The sequence below is a fragment of the Sciurus vulgaris genome (genome assembly GCF_902686455.1).
Source record: "Sciurus vulgaris genome assembly, chromosome: X".
NCBI classification, from domain to species: Eukaryota; Metazoa; Chordata; class Mammalia; order Rodentia; family Sciuridae; genus Sciurus; species Sciurus vulgaris.
This window is the reverse complement of record NC_136471.1, coordinates 15,036,742-15,054,331: the sequence shown is the minus strand read 5'-3', so window position 1 is coordinate 15,054,331 and position 17,590 is coordinate 15,036,742. Positions and strand designations below refer to the sequence as shown.

At 37.5% G+C, this 17,590-nt stretch overlaps 2 protein-coding genes across 6 annotated transcripts in view; both read right to left on the bottom strand.

Annotated features, from left to right (window-relative positions):
- FGF13 (fibroblast growth factor 13) overlaps positions 1-17,590 on the bottom strand; it is a 497,312-nt gene that overhangs the window by 72,458 nt on the left and 407,264 nt on the right. The gene's annotated exons all lie outside the window — the stretch shown is intronic.
- LOC306650601 (transcription factor BTF3 homolog 4-like) lies at positions 7,691-8,616 on the bottom strand. Its single transcript, XM_079122661.1, has one exon. It carries the CDS (start codon positions 8,400-8,402, stop codon positions 7,926-7,928), a length of 477 nt encoding a protein of 158 aa, XP_078978787.1. The 5' UTR covers positions 8,403-8,616; the 3' UTR covers positions 7,691-7,925.

Here is a 17,590-nt window from a genome sequence, read left to right as displayed (position 1 = left end):
CCTATATCAACTTATGTGGATTCTGAAGGGAAGGAGATGTTTCCTGGCTCTGAATGTAGGCAATTGTTTGTTAAATTCCAGGAAGGGAACTAACCTCACCAAAAGAGGGGTCAGAAGTTTTGACCAGGATCAAATTCTTGGGGTGTGGATGCACAGTTAAAGAGGAGGTCCTTGCTCATGCTGCCTGTTTGTACTCTTGCTTCTTTCTTGGAAACCGAAGTCAGAAAAGGCATGTAAAAGCTAAAGAAGGACAAAGTTTGAATTCAGGAAAGGTAGGGACCTGGAAAGAATGAGGGGATGGCATTGAGAAAATGAGGAGGCTCTCCTATTCTTTTTCCCCCACTCCTCTTCTGAGAGAGCTCTCACCATTTGTTCAAACACCATCCATAAGATAGTTTCAGGAGGCTTGTAGAATCGCTAGTATGGCACTCAGGTGGATATTACAGAAAAACAGACCCAGAGAAAACTTCAGGAATATATTTTCGGGGACAGGGAGGCACTTATTATTACAAAATTGCAAACAAATGTGTCAATGCATCTGCAGCTTTCTCTGACAGAGAATTAAACTCTATGCCATAAGCTCACAGAGCTACTGGGCCAGAGCTGACAGCGTGCTGGTTCTACAGGTGTTTATAGAGCCTTTCTTGCTCTAAGTCCCCCTCCCCAATTATTTCGTATTGAATTTTTAACTGCTGCACAAAAACACAAAAACTGTACACATTAATGGGGCACTCTTTGATGTCTGTTCAAATCAGGGTAGACAGATTTCCTCAAATATTTATAATTTCTTTACTATGGAAATATTCAAAATCCTTTCGTCTAGCTTCTTCTATTTTTGTTATCTATTGTCACCCTGCTGGGCAATAGCACACTAAAACTTCTTGTTCCTCTTTAGCTGCAGCTTAGTACCCGTCGATGGGCCTCTCCTCAATTGACTTTTATAATCCTGAAAAATGAGCAGTAGGAGGGAACCAGACTTACCTCTTGCCAGTCCCCTTTTTATAGCCCACCTTTCATCCCCATGGATAGGAAAATAAATGGAGTGAAGGGAGCCTAATGTTCTGTGATCTGTCTGCCTTTAGACCACCTGCATTCTCCTGTCTCCTTCACTATAAGAACTCAGCCCTGTGACTACAGGGTGACTTCAATCCAGAACAGAAAGTGAAGCAAGACCATTTTCAACTTGCTTCTATCCAAGACATATTATCTGATCAGCTTATCTATTAATGAAGCAGATAGTATGTACTTTCCTCTCATTCCTGTTTCCCAGGTGCTTAGTAACTCAGAGATGAGTGTGAAACACACTCTTAAATCCTCAAAGAGGAACTGGGCCAAAGTCCTATCCATCTCTGAAAGACAGAAGTGTTGCCCAGCCCAGAGAAGTCCATTTTGCCTTCCCTGTCCTCCCCATTGCCATCTCAGACCAAGAGAATGACATTTTAGTGGAAGAATAAAGAATTCTCTCTTGACACCTATTTGCAAAATGCTTTTTCTCCTGTCTTGCTTTATTCCTAACAATTCTGCTATGGAACTTCTGGATCTCCTCCAGATTTAGAGTTTCAGTGCTGTTTCACCTCTGAGCTTCCAACTCCTTGAGACTGGATAAGTCTACTCTCCTTTGTTCCTTCTGTCTAGACCTCCTTCCCCACATTGCACTGCCCACCAAGCTCTCTCCTTGATCATGATCAGGAAGAATGCATTCTTAGCCCCTTCCTCCAATTCCACTCCCAAAGAGATCTAGTCTTGCTGGCAGGAGGCATATATTTTAATCCTATCTCTGCCACTGACTGACTGTGTGACCTTGGATATGTCATTTCTCCTGTTGGGGGTCTCAGTCTTCCCATACTGAAAGCAAAGCTTAGATACTATAGGTGGTTTTCAAATTCTATTCTGCAGCATCCTAAAAGTACATGGACATGATCTATGTTTCCTCACCAGTGTTTCAACCATAGCACTTCTGCTTTCATCTGTTCTATACACTGTGGCTCACTGTATGATTTGTTATAAAAAATAAAAATGATCCTATTACTGAAAATAAAATGTTCAATAACCTCTAGATGAGCTGTTTCTTAAAGTTCTTTTGGCTCTTGGAGTCTGTGATTATTTTTCATTTGCCCTGTTCCTCCTCCCTCTTTATCTTCCTCTCTTTATATTCCCTATCCCTCCATTCCCTTTACACTGCCCCCCACCAAACCATAAAATCTAAATTGGATTCCAAAGAAAAACACCAAAGTTCCTTTAGTTCCATTCCTCATGGCTTCTCTTGAGAATCAGGTTTTAGCATCCCTTTCAAAGAGTTATGTGAGTTATCAGAGCATAGAATGCTGATCATTCTCTGCCAATCTCTCTTGGCAGGCCACAGATGAACCGTAAGAAACGAAGGGGACCTGCTCTCAAGAGGCATCTCCAGGGGAGAAACAGAAACCCAAACAGATGTGACTGTGATGAGTAAAAACGAGAGTATTCAGACAGCCTAATCAGGAGCAGTTTCAGTACCTTTGGAGCAAGAAGAAATTGGCTGTATTTCTGAAACTCTGAAAATGAGAGATTTCAAACATGTTTCCTTCATGAAGCTAAACATAATCTGAGCCACTTGCCAGTTTGCTCTCTATATCCACTAACAGTTCGTCAAAGCCTCTCAGTGTCCAGTTCCCAGGTCAAGGACTGATGATGAGCTCAAAGGGAGGCAATGGAAGAAGGTTCAAGTGTATTGGAGTGAAGCAATGCTGGGACCTCTTTATTCACTGAGTAAGGCAGTAGGAGGAGTTCTTTAAGAAATGAAGAACAAGTAGTACCTTTTGCGGTCTATCCAATTATGTCCAAAAGCCCAGAGAAACAACTGGATAGAAATATAAATGAGGAGATTAGAGAAAAACCATTAGAATAGGTTTATGCCACTTAACTTATGCAGGAAGAAAAATGCAATTCGAGGAAATCCTGTCAATGTCACACTGGAGTTCCAGTGACAAAAAAGAGTGACAAATGTATCCTGTAACATGACCTGACATGTTTATTAGCTCCCAAAGAGTCTTTCCCCGTTAAATCCTCTGTGGGAGTTCAACTTCAGAAACAATGGTCTCCAGAATCAATTTTTAATAAATTGATTGGCTCCCCAGATTTGCTTTCAGAATGAAAAGCCATGGGACCCTAGGTTTGCAATGCACTGGGATGGTCTTCATTATGTCCTTCCTCTGAGATCATTCTCTAAATACTTGTTAGAAAATTTACTGAAGCCGCCTCCAATTTATATTTAAAATCAATTGGGAAAACACTGATTAGGTCTGATTCTTTAGAAGAAAAATCCTATAACCCACATAAAATTTCATTGTTCAGTCATAATTTATGAACATTAAGACCATAAACCACCCTTATGGTATTAATCATCACTATGAGTTCAGCTCTTCACCATTTAATTAGCCATGGCAGCTGCAACATTGAGAGTTCAAGGCCTGTGATTACCTGCTTGGCCATTTAATCAAGAAAACTTGAAGAGAAAGAGCAGATTGCTGGGGTGGCAGTTTCTCTCTTGATCATAAGGAAAGAACATAAGGAAATGAGCTTAAGCTTCAATATGTGGAGATTTACATTCTGTAGGAGGAAAACATTCTTTTCAGTAAGGGTTGTTAAATACCATAATTGATTACTGATTTTCCTTCTGTAGATGCTTTTAGGAATGTAATAGAAACTTGATCAATCTAGGTGGGTAGGTGGGTTGATTTCCCTCAACTCTCAAACTGTCATAAAACTACACTACTATTTATATACCCATGACCTCAACCAAAAAGTGGTCACAGAAAGGGGAAAGGGGAAAAGGACGACCACATCATTACTGAGAAAGCTTAACTGGGCATGGAGGCAGCAAGTGCCTTTGCCCTTGGAAGATCATATTGGATGAACTTGGAGTACATGGGTCAAAGTAGTCACATTCACTTTCCAAATGTTCTATCATTCATGTTGTGGAAAACACAGTGCATATACAATACATTCATTAGCTACCAAATTGGTTGCTTCTGTGGTGACTGAACATACAGAACTGCCAAAAGCATCAGTTTCTCTAAATGAGTTTGATTCAGTCTTATTCAATAAGAGTTGAAGATCTTTAAGGAACAGTTGCTATTTTATGAACTGACTAGTGGCTAACAAACATAAATGAGGTGTTTTGATGATGAACATTTATAGCAGGCTACAAATGTCCAAGATTTGGAGGCAAATATCTATAACACTGGTTTCATTTCTTGCTCAGTGAACTAACTAATCTAAATGGAAAAACTGGGGGAAAATTATGGAGGATTTGAAGCAAAAGCAGAAAATCTAATATTTATGGATCGAAGATGTTTTGGGAAATAAGGTGACCTAAACTCAGGATTTGAGAAAAGGAATACAGTGTTTGCAAATGACCTCATGTGCATTATGATTTAGCATATGGCACAGGGCTCAAAAGAAGCATAAGGAAGACTAGTTGATTTCCTACTTGCTAATGGCATTGTTGCCACTAATTTCCTATCAAGAATTTTCAATTTTTAAAGAAGCAGGGAGTTAATGGGAAAAAAGTCTTTAGTGCTCTCTTGGGGTTAAGAGTCTTAACACCTCTCTTTTAAGACACCTAAGATTTGTGCAGAAGAACCTGCAGAATTTGGAGGAAATATTACTCTCCAGAATCTATGGGAGCCTGAAGGATGAGTCCAAGACCCACCTGAGAACTGAGTAGATGCCCTGGATGGTTTTTATACTCTTCATTCTGCTTTAGATTTTTTTTTTTGCCAATACTGTGGTTTCAAGTAGTGACAATATTCAATAAATTCTATGGTTATAATTGGATATGTAACTTGTTAGGCATTACAACACTACTTCCTCTAATAAATAACATGTGAGGTAGGTAGTATCATTATTTCCATTGTAGAGGCAAAGAAAATGAGGTTTAGAAAGACTTAGTGATGTATGTGTGGTTCCCTGGCAAGTACACAAGTGGCAATGCCAGTATTTAAACTAAGAATCCTCAGCCAATATAATTTATGTGTACAAGGCCAGCCTGTTAAAATACTACTTCTTTTCTCTTTGGCACAAGGTCTGGAATTTCAGTTGTTGAACAGTGATGCCTGGATATGGCTATTTCTTGGCTGGGGTAACTGAAAAAGATGAGATATAGCATGTTCTCAATTCAGTTGTGTTGTCTTCCTTTCTTTAACAAAAGGGAATTATGAAATAAACAAGAATAGAGATGATTTATACGTTGTTATGAGTTAAAAGTTCATAACATTTTTAATAATAACCTCTTTTGGCAATACTTAAAAAGAACACATTGCTAATTTTCTCACCAAAATCAAATGATTACAAATCACTGCTTACTCTTGTTCTGGGGTTTCCCAGCTCTGGGAAATAGTGTGGCACTAGGTTGTGGTCTAAACCAGGTAATCCAGGCCTTTGCAATGACATTAGACCCAAAGGACACTTCTAGGCCTTTATCTCCATTATTACTTAGCAGAGATAAAAAGTGAAAGCACTCCCCATTCTCTCAGTTCTTTTCATATAAGGAAAGCTGGCTTTCCACACTGTAAGTTTTTTTGTGCCATCTGCTTTCAGCTACAGGAAGCTTGAGTTCAGCCAAAATAAGAGAAAAAATATTACACACAGTATATTTACTTCCATGGTTGGAAGCCCATGACTATCCTTTTGCAATCAGGGGTTTCTCTAGTATCCATCCTAATTTGCTCTCACTTTTCCCTTCTGACAGACAGCTAAAAGTGCAATCAACTGATTGAACTTATTTTGTAACTTCTCTTGCAACCACCGACGGTCTCCAGCAATTTTAGAACCTGATTTCATAACAGAAGCTTGGATGCTCAGCTAAGGATCCCATTTTTGAGAAGAGATGTGGAGCAAGAGAAGTTAAATACTTTTGACCCGGGCCATTTGTTCACTGTTCACTTGTTTGCTTATTCTTTCAAGATTTACCAGCAACTACTGCCCAAGTACAGAGCTAAGACCTGAAGGATGCCAAGGTACTAACAGCTGTAATCTATTGAGCAGTAATTTTATCCCAGGAACTATTGTATCCTTATTTATTCATTTAATACTTACAACAACATTATGAGTTTATCCCCACTTTATAGATGAATAAGTTGAGGCAAAGAGAGGGTAATGAATGTGGTCAGGTAGGAAGTGGCAGAATCAGGATTCAAATTCATGTACTCTGATTTCAGATCCCATGTTCTTAAGACTAGTCTATTGCCTCTTCAGTGACTATCTCTGGCCTTAAGTGGAGGGAAAAGAGAAGTAAATAATAAAAAACACAAATGTGAGAAGCACAGTGAGTGGTACCATATGTCCAAAATGTTGGGGAACTGTGAAAAGAGGCACAGCTAACTGTAGGCAGGAGGGCAGGAACTGTGTTCACCTTCAGAAAGAAACATCTCACTAAAGATGACTTTAACTTCAAATCTGGATCTAAAGTGTCTCCTGGTACTGGATATTACCAGTACATATTTTTCCTCTCAGATAAATGATCTTAGGAAAGCTTGGATTTTTATGTTCTCTCATTTTGAATCACCTGACAATAAATTGCTCCAATATTGTAACCCTCTCTAGCAGTGCACTTCCTAGTGAAATGTTGATTATTGGTATAGTTAGGTAGCATCCTGACCATACTGGGGATTGATAGAAATTGTTGGGCTATGTGGATATTCTGATGGACATTTGGTTTTATCCTTCCTTGTAAACTGATTGTCTTCCTTTTCCCACTGATCACATTATGCACACACTATCAATATTCAAATGTACAATTGCTATCAATTTACCACTGCCATCAGCAGAGCCCTAGTTTAGTAGAAGTAGTCCTTTTAGAAAGATGCCAATCAAGATTAAAATTACATTGACACGTATGCTGCATCAAAGCCAGCCATTCCCCTCCTGAAATAACCTGCGTGAGCTTGAAGAAAAGAGATTTGCATTTGAGCATCATTACAAGACTTTTTAAAAATTTTCTTTTAAAAGTTTTGGTTGTTGATGGAACTTTATTTTATTTGTTTACTTATATGTGGTGCTGAGATTCAAATTCAGTGCCTCACATATGTGATGCAAGTGCTCTACCACTGAGCCACGATTCCAGCACTTAAATGACTTTTATTTTGATGATGATAAAGCCTTAGGTCAACAAGTGAATTAAAGATTATGTAAAATGACCATTCAAGCCAGGCAATTCCTCTATGTAGAGTTGAATATTCCCATTAGAGAGGAACAACTAGGATTTGGTAAATATTTGAATATACTGATAACATGTTTAAAATATCCCTATTAATTGCATTCCTCTTTCTGACCCTAAAATATAGTACCTACTTTATTTTCCAGAATATTGATATCATTTGTTCTGAAGGAAGAAAAAAAACACACTTAAAAGAATTCATAAGGGAAACAATGCCCTATTTCACTGCCTGAAGAAAAAATGTCGAGTATATACACGTGTGCATATATGTATGTGTGTGTACACGCTCCAGGCAGGGCTCAGGAAATGCTGCAAAGCTAGCACATTAGCCCATATGCCCACTGTCTTTTCTTTTTTTGTAAAGAATTGTTTTATTTCTACTGGGGGAAGGAAAAGGATAAATAAACTGTTTTCCAATTTGCTCTCCACTGTATACACACATACTCACATGCATACATATACATCAAAATACCCATCAAAAACAAAACACCCTCAAACTGCACCAATACTTCATATTTTGACCAAATGAATAGATCCTGGGAAGAAATGCAAAATGCAAAATCAAATGACCAAAAAATGCTGAACAAATAGCATTATTAATATACAAAATATTTATATTACTGAACTAGTAATAGGTGATGTTCTCCATGTCTGTAAAACTTTGGAACCACATAGCTGATTTGTTAAATCTAGTCCATGCCAGCTTCAAAATACCAAAAACAAAATTTTAGTTAGCTTCATTCTTTGATGCTTCATCAAAATTTTCTACGAGATCTGCAATATCGTCATCCTCTTCATCAATGTCTTCTGGTTTTGGTGCTTTCCTGTCTAACACTTGCCGTGGGAATTGTTCAACTAACTTTCTAAGACTTGTTAAGCTGTCGGCACCAAGATGACTTAATATTCCAGGAAGCATTTCTGTGATTGGTTTGGCTTCTGCAAGACCAGTAATTGCGAAGGTAATAGCAGACAGGGAAGCTTGGACTTTGGGATTGTTGAAATGAATAACTGTCCCATCATCTTTAATCATGTTCACCTCTTCAATACCAGCTATATTATTCACAGCAAGTTTTTTTAGAGAACTCTGAAGCTTTTTGTCATCAGATGTAGCTGTTTTATGTACCACCTTCTTCTTTCTACGAGCTGTGCCCTTGCCCCCTATCCGGACCTGAGCCTGAAGTTTGGCTAACTTTTCTTGATTCATGCTGTTGGTAAATCTGAAGCAGGGAGTATCCTCCAACACCAGCACGCGGCAAGAGCAAGATGGCTGCTTCCAATGCCCACTGTCTTTATGAGGCCCCACAGGAACCTGCTCTTCCAGGAAAAAGGTTTAGGTTCCATGTTTTCTCAGTTATTCTCCTTCTTTAACATGGTCCCTTCCTGTATCACTGTCTTCCAATGGAAAGCTTGTTCATCAGATACTCCCATCAGTGCCAGGTTAATGGGTACTAACATGTCTTCATCACACCTGTACCCCCAGATTGGCTCAATCCAACAGGGATTTTTATGGAGTTAATATTAAACTACAGAAAAGCACCACTAATGGTGATATTTGAAATGACAGAATGGACTTCAGGGGAAGGGATAGCTTCAAACACTCCTTCAATTTGAAGAAATATCACCTTTATGTATATGTGGAAGAAAGGAAGTTTAGTAGAGTAGAGGAGGGACAATGGGGGAGGGAGGACAGGGGAGGAAAGGAGGAAATGTGGACTGAAATAAAATTCCTTGTATGGGGCTGGGATTGTAGCTCAGTGGTAGAGTGATTGCCTAGCACATGTGAGGCACTAGGTTTGATCCTCAGCACCACATAAAAATATTTAAATAAAAATTAAGGTATTGTGTCCATCTACAACTAAAAATAAAAAAATTCCTTGCATGTATGATCTTGTCAAAATCAACCCAAATACTATGTACAATTACAATGCTCTAGTAAAAAATAAAAAAAGTCTCCTGCCAGTTCATGCTGCTGGCTCTGTGGGTATATTTGCATGTAAGTGTACATATGAGGTTGCTGAGTTGTTTTTGCTACTGATGTAGCATGAATTAACATATTAGATGTGCACAATCCTTCTTATCCTTCATAGTTAAGATTTTTACAAAAAAAAAAAATTGTTGACCGATAATCCCTTCTGCCTTTCTTTATACTCACCATTCATTCTAGTTTTATTATCTATTCCTAGCAGTTCCTCTATGTAGATTTTGGTGTTCCTACTGGAGAGGTACAACTAGGGTTTGGTTGGTATTACCATATACTGAAAACATATTTGTAAATCTCCCTACTCATTGCATTCCTCTTTGATTTTAGTCCTTCAATTGTTTGTTTATATTTAATTCTGGAAATTTAGCCACCATCCCTTCAGTTATTACATCTCTTTAAACCTTGCTCTTCTTCTTCTGAAACTTCTATTAAGTGTTTTTTCCACTTAATTCTGTCCATCATGATTCCTACTTCTCTTTTCTAGTTCCATCTCTTTATCTTTCTTTGCAAAACATGGACACTTCCTCATTCCCCTCTTTAGCTGGATCTAGTCTATTATTTGATTTTGCTTCATTTTATTGGTATTTACTCATACCATATTGTGTATCATGCACTATATTTTATATATAACATAAAATTATATATATGTATATTATACATATATTTCATAATTTCTCATTGGTCATTATCAATATGTCTGTTATTTTTCACAATGTCCTGTGCTTACCCTATGTATTCTACTCCTTCCTTTGTCCCATTGAACATTTTTCAGATACTTACGTTAAAGTCTCTTTTTCATATTGCCTTATTTCTGTAATACCACTCTGCAGTTTTATCACAGCTGACTTGCCCTGATGTGGTTTGTCTCCTTGCTTGTTCTGTAAATTAGACCACAGGCATACCTTCAGCAGAAGAGTTGAACCCAGAGTAGAAGAGTTATCTGTCTCTATAGTTTTGTATTTATTGTCTACCAACATTTTTCACTTGTTCCAGATCAGTTTTTCTTTGAATTTCTCAGAATAGCTTTGAAATTCAGATGTGAGTTCAAATGTCTTATAATCTCAGCCCACTAATATTCTGTACTCCTAGGCCTTGGGTCCTGATTCATCATTAAGTGGACAGGTCTTTTTGGTTCCTGGTTTTATGCAAGAAACTCAGGACTCTGTATTAGGGCTGTGGCCTCAATTTAAGCCTGGCTTCTACTACTTTTGATGGCCATTTAGCTTCCAATGGCTTCTTTGTTTCTTCATACTTTATTCTACTAATCTTTCTCTACCTCCTTTTCCAGACCATTTGAATTCTTTAGGATTTTGTCCTATAGTCTCTAATTTTCTCCCTTAATGTTTTCTTTCTAGGGATTTGCTCCATTGATTTCATGTATCCATTCAATGAATGCTCTTTTAGCATCTACTATGTGTCAGGTCATCATGCAGGTATTTGGAAATGAAAAAGGCAGTGGCGATCCCACTCACATGGAAATTACATTCTAATGAAGAGGAAGATAATAACATAAATATGTAGTTATGAATGGTGATCATTACTATCAAATACAAGGACAGAATGCTGTTCAAGAGTAATATGGAAGAAACAGAGATTGGAAAGTGAGGGAAGACTTCTAAAAGGAGATAGTTTGCCAACTCTTGAAATATGATAGGGCCAAACCACATGCATAGTGTAGAAAAGAACTACTATTTATACTGTGATGACTTCAATGTTCTCCACTAGTTCAGATGGTACTATGTAATGGATAGTTTCACCAATGCCCCACAGGACCTAAAATTTGACAAGCCCAAATTGAACTCATCTCACACACTGGTGATTAACACTGTCTCTTGTATGTTACTCCTGTCTGATTGTATCCATTATTTCAACCAAGCCAGAAACCTGGGCACTTTCCCAAGTGCTTCCTTTTCCTCCTACCCTGTATCCATGGGGTAACTGGGTATTGCAGGTTCTAGCTCCTTAATATCTCTCCTAAATTCCCATTGTTAACACTTTACCCATTCCAATTTCATTTTTTTGCCTGAATATCATCATAGCCTCCTAATGGGTTTCTCTGCCTCCTCTCTTGCCTGTGATCAAACTATTCTGCTCACTGCTACAATTCTAACCTACCAAATTGATCATGGTATTCCCTCTTAACAAGTCTCCAGTGGCTCTTCATCACATTCAAACTCACTATTCTCTGCCCCCAGATTTGTCACAATTGCTTCCTGCCACTCTTTGTCTGACACAGTGTATTTCAGACATATCAAAGTACTTCCTTTCCCCAAACATATCTCTCCTATCTTTTAACCATTCCAACTGCTATACTCTTAAAATTTTGATTCCATCCCATCCAGAAAAGCCTTCACAAGTATTCTCAGGTATTACCTCCTCTAGGAAAACTTCCCCAACAACTCCCATGTGAAGTCACTGTTTCCTCTTCTCTGTTCCATACTCCCTTTACATATAGTTGCTACTATGACAACTATTAATTTGTCTCCTTGTCTGCCATTCCCTACTTAGCCATAAGCTTCATAAGACAGGGATTGGAATCACACTTCTGTATCCCCATATGTAGACAGAGTGAGTTAAGTAAATGACAGTTTCATACATAAATGAATTTGCTAACTCTCCCTTTGTCCCTTGGGAAAGAAGGCAGGAGGCATCTGAAGCAATGAAATGAGGACAGATCCATGTAGATGAACTAGATTCATGTGCAATACATATCAGAGCATATAGGATAAAATTTAGGACATGTTTAAAGTACAAACAGAAGGAATGCTCAGGCATTGAACTATAATGACTCCTTTTATGAAGAAAAGTGAAATCAAGTTAGTACTTGTACAGGTCCATATTTTAGCCATATTCTGATATTAAAATACACTTGATTAAACCTGTTTAAACAATTGTCTTATTTACTCTGCATGAGGACTAGTGAGGTAGTCAGGGTAGGTTTCAACTGGCTCTACTTTTCAATCTAGAGGTCATGATTTATAGAATGGAGATTTCTCAAATTATTATGAATGGATCCACCATATGACTCAGTTATCCCACTACTTTGAATTTACCCAAAAGAACTAAAATCAAGATACTATAGTGATACAGGCACATCAATGTTATGCTGCTATCTCAGCACAATTCACAATAGCCTAGTCATGGAACCAGCCTAGGTGCCCCTCTATAGACAACTGGATAAAGAAAATGCAGTATAAAACACAATGGAGTTTCACTCAGCTATGAAGAAGAATGAAATTATGTCATTTGCTGGTAAATGGGTGGAACTGAAGAACATCATGCTGAGTAAAGTAAGATAGAGACTCAGAAAGTCAAAGGTCAAATATGTGGAAACTAGAGAGAAATAAGGAATTAAAAAAGGGAGACAGATCTCATGAAAATAGAAGGGAGCACAATGCAATAGAGGAAGAGTAATAAGGGGGTAAGAATTAGAAAGGGGGGAAATGGCAGAATTAAATTTATCAAACTATGTCATGTACATGCATGAACATATCACAATAAATTCCACTTTTATGTATAACTATGTTTTACCAATTAAAAATCAAACAAAATTTAAAAACTAAATATACTGATATTGATTGGAAAAAATTAACATTATAATGTATTCACAATGCCACATAGGTTTTACAGTCATCATCCTTAATAGCTGTAAAATGTTTGAGCAAATAATTCATTCATTTTTTTAAATAAATATTTGCCAAGAAACAAAAGTAAAGCGGTCATGGTTTGTCTAACATCATACTACTAATTTATCAATCAGTGTAGGCCATACCTCATTCCAAAGAAGAAAAGCAGTGGCTTATAAAAAGAAAGACAAACTGAAACACAAAGAAAAGGACATTGGAATCAGGAGAGGTCGTCAGGAAGGTTGTAAACTCAAAAGCTTCTGACTCCTCAGGTCATTCCTTTTCAGCCCCATTAGGCTGCCTCCAAAAGTTTGTTAGCCACTAAGTGATAATGGGCAGAAATTTTGTTGACATTCAAAAAAAAATCAGTAACAATTTTGGCCTCACAAAGCATGTAGCCCAAACAACTATGATTTGAATAATTTCCCATCAAATGTGAGCACTGAAAATTGGATCCAAACATCAATTACTGCAATTATCCTGCTTGGACTAGAAACATAACCAAAAAAGGCAAGGTGAAATGAACTGAGACCACAAAGAAAATTGGTCCATAAGATGGCAGAGGCCTGGGTTTGTTTTGTAGAGCTACACATACATTATAAAAGAGGTGACTGTGTTTCTGTGGTAAACTAATTCACTTTTGATCACACAGCATTTTAGAGATATCCATCTGCTCCTAGATTTTGATGAGAGTTTAAACAATAATGTGGCTTTACTTAGATCCTATGCCTCAACAAGACTCACAGTTACCATTTTCCTAAGTGTTGCACTGAAATTGAAAATGATAATACCTACAAAACCTCTCCAGTGCTGACATTTCCAAGGCTCTTTTCTAGCACAAACAAAATTAGAAAATGGAAAATGTAACCTTTCTTGCCCTGTAGTTTCTTCACAGGGTATAAAAATTGAAAGGTAGTCTACATTTCAGAATCATGACCAACTAGCAGGAATAATAATAATGATGATGATGATAAGGAATGGTAATAATAATAATAGCAACTAACATTTTCCAAGCATTTACACTAGGTTGAGAACTATTGTAAATACATATGTTAACTTATTCAAGTCTTGCAACAACTCTGTAAAGTAGGAACTATTCCTATTCCTAGTTCATAGATGTGAAAGGTGAGGCACAGTGATATTAAAAATTTTGCCTAAGGTCACACAACTAATGAATGTTGGAACTAGTATACTAACACGGACAATCCTGCTATACACTGCTACACAAAAAAATCCTAATTCATAGTTATTCGGTCAAATGGATGGATTATATATTTTCTGGGTTAGTTCTAGCCTTTTCCTACTATTTTCTGCTTGTTTTCTATTTATTTATTTTCATTGCCAATTGACATACCAGTAACAGAGGCTCAGGGAAGGTAAAGATGCCACCAAGTTTATAGAAAGTTCTGTGACCTTCTTCAGGAAGTGGGAAGAATTTTCTTTTCAGGGTTTGTTTTCCTCTATGTTCACTGCAGTGATTTCTATCATCCCTTACAGTTTTGAAATCACTTCTTCACATGTATACTGCTAACCCTGGTGTTCCCATGGAGATTTAGATCAATGCCATGAGCCAAGGCCTAATCTGCACATTCTTTTGATTAGCAGGGGTATTTTCTAATCCTTGCCAAACACTCCCATCCACTGCCATGACTAATCTCACCAGTTGGTGATATATAGGATTCATAAATGTTAGGAACTGATCCTCTGAGGTTATTTAACACTTCAGTTCTGTTCAGTAACAGCTTAATTAAACCTCAAGGGAGAAAAGTTTGACAGAAAAAAAAATAGGATTTCATCTTTCAAGAAATTAGTTAGCAAGAAGGGAAAGAATTCACTGCTATCAGGAAGAACAAAGAATAATACAATGCAACATAAATGGTCCAGTTCATCTGGGTATTCTGGATTTGATCATCCTGACCAAAAGGTAACTATCATTTCTTAAGAGTCTTCTCTGTAACTGTTAGTGTGCTAGATGCTTCAATATGTGCTATGCCATTTAATTTTCACAACAATCCTATCAGGTAAGCCTTCATTAAAAAAAAAAAAAAAAAAAACAAGTTAAGGAAATGAAGATGCTGAGAGATTGAATTATATGTCCAAAATGAGACACCCAACAAACAATACTATGTGGATGAGGCTAAGACCCCCTGAGTGTGTCCAACTCCTTCCACACCACAGGGTAGGACTATATTTTGCAGCTTACTTTCCATGTAATATCTTGATTCTCTGGAGGATAGAAATAAAACCAGTGAAGAGAAGCTACAAAGGAACAGATCAGAATTCATTTTTAATGAATTCATTTTAACAATAAAGGCTGTCCTAAGTAGGCATCACAGACTTGTCTTGGGAGGTAATCAACATGCTGTCACTGAAAATATTCACCGAGGGGCTTGAGGGTGATATGAGGGTGATACAAGTGTGATACAAACCTGTGCCAATGTTTATCCCATATTGCAGAAGGAATTCTTGAATTTAGTGGATGATTGAATCACATTATCATGGATCAATTTGTCACAGCCCCTACACAAAGAACACTAGAGAAATCTGTTGGTCATATAATGCTATATGTATGTGAAATATGCTAAGCAAGAGAAAGTACCCCTTGACAGAGGATCAGTAACAGCTCCAAAGGGAGAAGTTATCAAAGAGTGGGCATAGGTTCTTAGAGGCTAGAGTTGGTCAGACTGTAGTTTAAGGGCAGAAGTTTCTAAGTGTGGCTCCTACCAATTCAGGTCAAAATCTGTAAAGTATAGGTGGGTTGCTGGAACAGTCAGTGAGTGGTCTTATCTTTATAACACATGAGCCATGTTGAGTCACTGTTAAAATAGTCTGAGCTAAAAAAACAAAATATGAAAAACTGTCACAGACCAGAGGAGGCTGAAGAGACGTGACGACTAAATACAAAGTGTAATCCTGGATTGAATCCTAGAACAGGACAAGGGTATTAGTGGAAAACCTGATGAAATCCAAATAAAGTCTGTGGCTTAGTTGTACCAGTGTTGATTTCTTAGTTTTAACAAGGGTACCATGGTATGTAAGATGTTAAATTTAGGGAAAACCACATGAAAAGTACATGCACTCTCTTTATAATTTTTGTATAAATCTTAACTTATTCAAAGCATTTAAAGTTTATTAATAATTTTTTGAGGTTCATTTGTCTTAAACATCATGGTTTGCTCCAATTGATCTATTTTATGAGTAATAGTTCAATATGTTTTATAAACTGTGATTGGTTTCTTTTTCTGGGGGGGTAGTACCAGGGATTGAACCCAGGGGCACTTAACCACTGAGCACATCCCCAGCCCTATTTTGCATTTCATTTACAGACAGGGTCTCACTGAGTTGCTCAGCGCCTCACTGTTCCTGAGGCTGGTTTTGAACTCAAGATCCTCCTGCCTCAGCTGCCTGAGGCACTGGGATTACAGGCATGCACCACCTCACCAAGCTGTTTGATTTCTTATCTTAATCTGGAAACCACTTCAGAGGCCATGTAGTGCGAACACAGTTTCTACTTAAGTTGACTTATGAGGAAACAAGTAATGGGATATTATGGGGTTGGAAAAGATGTGTTTAAAATGAGGTCTATAAATTCCATTCATTCATTTTTTTCCCAATAATATAATTTCCCAAGTTAAGGGGACCATTTTGAGTATACATATAATATCATACCAGTAGGTGTTTGGATAAAATGCACACCTGTTTTCACTGCTAATAGAAAAGAAGTAAGCCAAGACTAGTGAAGCCCATGTTATGGCTATAACCAGAGATTGCAACTCCCTGGATCTAACAATCAGTGCAGCATGTCAAAACAAGTTAAGAATAGTTTCTTCATGTTATACTGAATTAGAAACTGTATACTTACTTCTCTTAAGAAGTACCATGAGATTTCTCAGAATTAAGACTGCCAGCACCACACATTATGAATTTCAAGTCTTTATCTCTTCTGAAGAGCTAGCTGCAGAGGGTGTTTATGACTTCAGTAAAGAGATGCCATTTAAGGCAAAGAGTATTGATAATACAATGGCTTCTTTCCTAACTAAAGATATTTGGCAAGTGTTTCCATCAATGGTTACTTTTATGTGCTCAGGAAGTTTGACATTTCTTGCCTCAGCCTCAGGAGCCACTAGGGTTATAGTCATGGGCTACCACACCCAGCCTTGGCATGGATTTTTACATAATAATTAGAAGCAGTATTTAGGTGTAGTCAAGGTGCATCATGATTTCTACTTTTCAAACTAATAGGTTTGGTGGAAGGATAGAAACAAGCCTTTGGAGTTTAAGTATCAGTTCTCCTTTTACCTAGTTTTGAAACTTTAGGAAAGCTCTATCTACACACTGGGCTTCTGTTTTATGTATGTAAAATGACAGATAAAAATTATATGACCTCCAAGGCCTAGGAACATGAGGAACATGAAACCTCTTTGAAATTAATCAGTCTGCCCCTAATCAGAAAGACAATGGTTATGGGAGTTAATCACATAACCATATTTAGTTGCTCCATCTAACTGAAAAAGTCATGAAGCACAGGAATTCTGAAGCCCCAGGGTAAGCTCTCCACTTAGTGCACAATATAGTGAAATATATGGCAGAGTGGTTAGGAGTATGGGTTTTGTAGCTAGGAAACAATATAGTGAAATATATGGCAGAGTGGTTAGGAGTATGGGTTTTGTAGGGTGGAAATCTTGGTTCAGTAGCATGTTAGATATATGAATTTCAAATGCTATTTAATCTCTCTGTTCCTCAATTTTTTCTACTGAAAAGTGACAATAACTACAGCATCTACTC

Excerpts from the sequence above, each read along its gene's own strand:
- LOC306650601 (XM_079122661.1), bottom strand. The coding sequence starts at position 8,402 with ATGAATCAAGAAAAGTTAGCCAAACTTCAGGCTCAGGTCCGGATAGGG.